This window comes from Rattus norvegicus, chromosome 17, assembly GCF_036323735.1.
Source record: "Rattus norvegicus strain BN/NHsdMcwi chromosome 17, GRCr8, whole genome shotgun sequence".
In the NCBI taxonomy this organism is placed as follows: domain Eukaryota; kingdom Metazoa; phylum Chordata; class Mammalia; order Rodentia; family Muridae; genus Rattus; species Rattus norvegicus.
This window is the reverse complement of record NC_086035.1, coordinates 3,637,501-3,640,992: the sequence shown is the minus strand read 5'-3', so window position 1 is coordinate 3,640,992 and position 3,492 is coordinate 3,637,501. Positions and strand designations below refer to the sequence as shown.

General features: G+C 37.1%; 1 protein-coding gene across 1 annotated transcript in view; it reads right to left on the bottom strand.

Moving 5' to 3' along the window:
- Positions 1 to 1,812: 1,812 nt before the first annotated feature.
- The window catches only part of Ctsq (cathepsin Q), a 5,560-nt gene continuing 3,880 nt past the window's right edge, over positions 1,813 to 3,492 (bottom strand). Inside the window, exons 8-9 of the mRNA NM_139262.2 lie at positions 2,846 to 2,960; positions 1,813 to 2,048 (exon numbers count right to left, since the gene is read on the bottom strand). Coding sequence (NP_640355.1) covers positions 1,949 to 2,048; positions 2,846 to 2,960 — 215 coding nt within the window. The 3' untranslated portion in view covers positions 1,813 to 1,948. The remainder of the gene's footprint in view (positions 2,049 to 2,845; positions 2,961 to 3,492) is intronic.

Below are 3,492 nucleotides of genomic sequence, written 5' to 3'. Positions count from 1 at the left end.
GGCGTAAAATTTCCCATAAGCTTGGATATCTTGTGTGACTTTTTCATTCAATTGTAGAAAGTCTGTAATACCATTTAAATCTGTGTTTTTACCCAATTTTTATTCAGTAGTCACTTACTCAGTTTCCAACATGGACATACCTACTCCAACAGGCGCCACTAATAGTGACACTCCCTTGGCATGGCAAGAACAAATAGTCACAGGGAAGTACAAGAGGGATGCTCAGAGGGCCTATATGTGGAAGTTAGGTGGCAGATGAAACCGCTAGACAGTCCCAGAAACCTGGGATGTGAGAAGCTACCAGGAATCAATGGCGATGAAATTAGCTGAAAGGCACAACACTTAGGAGACAGAATTAGACGAGACCACCTAACAGTAGATAGACATGGCTCAAATTTGAGGCAGGGGCCCACACATCCATCTTCAAAAATTTTAACACATAATTGTTTTTTTCTAGAAAAAATAGCAGGGACAAAAATGGAGCATAGACTGAAAGACAGGCCACCCAGTGACCACTCAAGTTAGGATTCATCACATGTACACACACCAAATCCTGACACTATTACTGAGGCCATATTGTCCATACAGACAGAAGCATGGCATGGCTGACATCTGAGTGGCCCTACCAACAATTGACAGAGACAAATGCAGATACTTTCAGCCAACCATTGGGTTGTGGTCAGGAATCAATATGGAAGAATTAAGGGGAAAGACTGAAGAAGATAAATTGGATAGAAACCCTATAGAAAGAACAACAGTGTCAAATATTCCTGACCCCTCAGAGCTCTTAGAGATTAATCCAAAAGTCAAGGTGCATACATAGGCTGGTTTGTGGCCCTGGGCACATGTGTAGCAGAGGACTGCCTTGTACTCAGTGGGAGAGGACACTCTTAAACATTTGGAAACTTGATGCCCATGGAAAGAGGGATGGGGTGGAGGTAAGGTGGGGATTGTGAGGGGTAGCACCCGCTAAGAGGCTGGGGGATGGAGGATAGGGTGAAGAACTCAGGGAAGGGAGAATGGGAAGGGGAGGTGACTTTTGAAATGTAAGCAAATACAATCATTTAATAAAGATTTTTCTTCCCCTCTTCATTTTTTTATTGGTGAGATTTCCTTTGAGGTTCATGTTCAAGTACATATAGTTTTCATTTCCAGAATGACATTAGTTTGATATTTCTTTATTGATTCTATTCCTACTCTTAGGGGATGTCGTATTTTATTTATTTGCTTTGCTTTTTCTGTCTTCATTAATTCCTACATTTTTCCTATGAGGAGCTCTATAACATGCATAGTCTTTTTCTGTGCTTCTGCTCTGATGCATTTAGCAGAGGCTACTGCAGTAGGTTTGCTAGGTTTATTGCAACCTAATACATGGTTGAACTAATGGAAAAGGAAGAGCCACAGCCCAACAAAAAAACCAGTAGCGCATAGTGATCTCTCTTTGCATAGAGGGTTTACGACTTGATACTGGGTGCATTTTTGTTAGCTAAAAATGTCCAATTTAGAAATTATTATATTGTCTTTGAGAGAAGGGTTTCTTATGGATGTATACAATTTTGCAATCAAACTACAGCCAATGAAGGATAACATCCATCACAGAAGATCTACCCACACTTTCTCCTAAATATCAGACCAACACTTAACACCAACTTCAAGATGAATTGCATTTTTTAACTACAAAAAGTAACTATACAAAAAGATATTGAAGCTAGAAATTATACTTAAATTTTCTTTTTTAAAGATTTTATTTGCATGAGCATTCATTATTGAAGGCAAAGGTTAGAGTCCTCATATCAAATATTTGAAAGCTCCCAGAATTCACGTTTTAATGCAGATTTTGTGGGACTCAAGAGTTTAACATACTCATCAAAGACAATTCATTGGAGTAGATTTCCCTCCTCTGGAAATGGAGTCCCGTGCCACGTGCTTTCTTGGGACAGCAGGTTGCTTACACAGTAGGGTACTGGGCTAATGAAGCAATTGCACAGTGGTTGTTCCTGTCTTTGGCAATTTTCATATATCCTCTTAATCCCCATCGTTTACCCCAGCTGAAAGAAATTATATTTTCCATTTAGTAGAAATAGTGACATATATTAGACATATTACAATAACTGACAAGAGGCCAACATAAGTATCAGAGAAAGCAAAATGACACATCCTGACTAACAAGAAGTGCCTCAAACAGGATGTGAAAACTACAGAAGAGAATTGGAATTTCTATCCATTTGTGAATCAGAACAAAAAACATATTTTACTCATTACAGAAGTAGTGGCACTGATATGACACTGACATCCTAGAAAGCAGAGGAGGAATGGGAATTTCACAGTAGTGTTTTATTAGTAAGCTTTTAGAGTCACAGGGGAGCTCAGAGTTTCATGAATGATCAACTTCTAGGGCCATTTAAAAGCAAGGTTGACATTGTACTATGCCTGTAATAAACGTTTTTGGGACATGGACACAGGGTATAGATCTAGCAAGCTGACTAGATAGAGTAAACAATAAATTCCTAAATCATCCAAAAACACTGCCTCAATATGGAAGTTGTATAATGACTGAGAAACAACTGATGTTGAAATCAGACATCTACACAGGTGTACTTGTACACATACATATGTGCATATAGACATTCAGATAGGTTAACAGACCTCACATATGTACATGGAAAAACAAGAATAAACTCTGTTCAACTTAAATTGGTCAAAATTATCTAGGCTGTGTATCAAAATACTAACTGCAATATTCAATTCCTTCATGAACCCCCTGTTAGGGCATCCAGAACCTTAACCACTAAACCATCTCTCTGGCCCCTGGAATTTTAAATACAGAATTTTTGTCAGTTTATACCTGTTCTTGATCAGCCAGTAGTTATTGCCATCTGTTTCATTTCCCTCAAATCCATAGCCCACCACCAGCACTGCATGATTAACATAACTGCTGCATTTTGGCTCATGATAAACACCTGAGAGATAAAATGGAAGTTGACATGAGATGCAAAAGATACATGACAGTGAGCACTGCCACCAACAATAGAGAGGCATTTTCAAAGATCCCTTAAATTATATAAGCTACAAGAAATAATGAGCTTTATGAATTGTCCACAAGTATATATATGCAAAAAATACATATGGTTTCACAGTGCATAAATGTCATATATATATATATATATATATATATGTTTCACAGAAAACTAAAGAAATTCAATGTAGTGAGATTTGTTGGTAAACCATTGTCTACAAGCATATGAGATGACATCTTGATATCTTGATATTGTATATTTTTATTACTAGAATCTATGTCAAGTTAAACTTACAGGACATAATTACTTAATTCATAGGCTCTGTTATAATTTTATCTCAGATAATCTGTCTCTTTACATATATAAAACTTCCAACAAAGAGAGAAGAGTTGAAAATTTAGCTAGCCAATAATTTTTTATTAATTATGACATATTAACTTTCATGTGGAAGTTCATATCAGGTCAAATTCAGTAC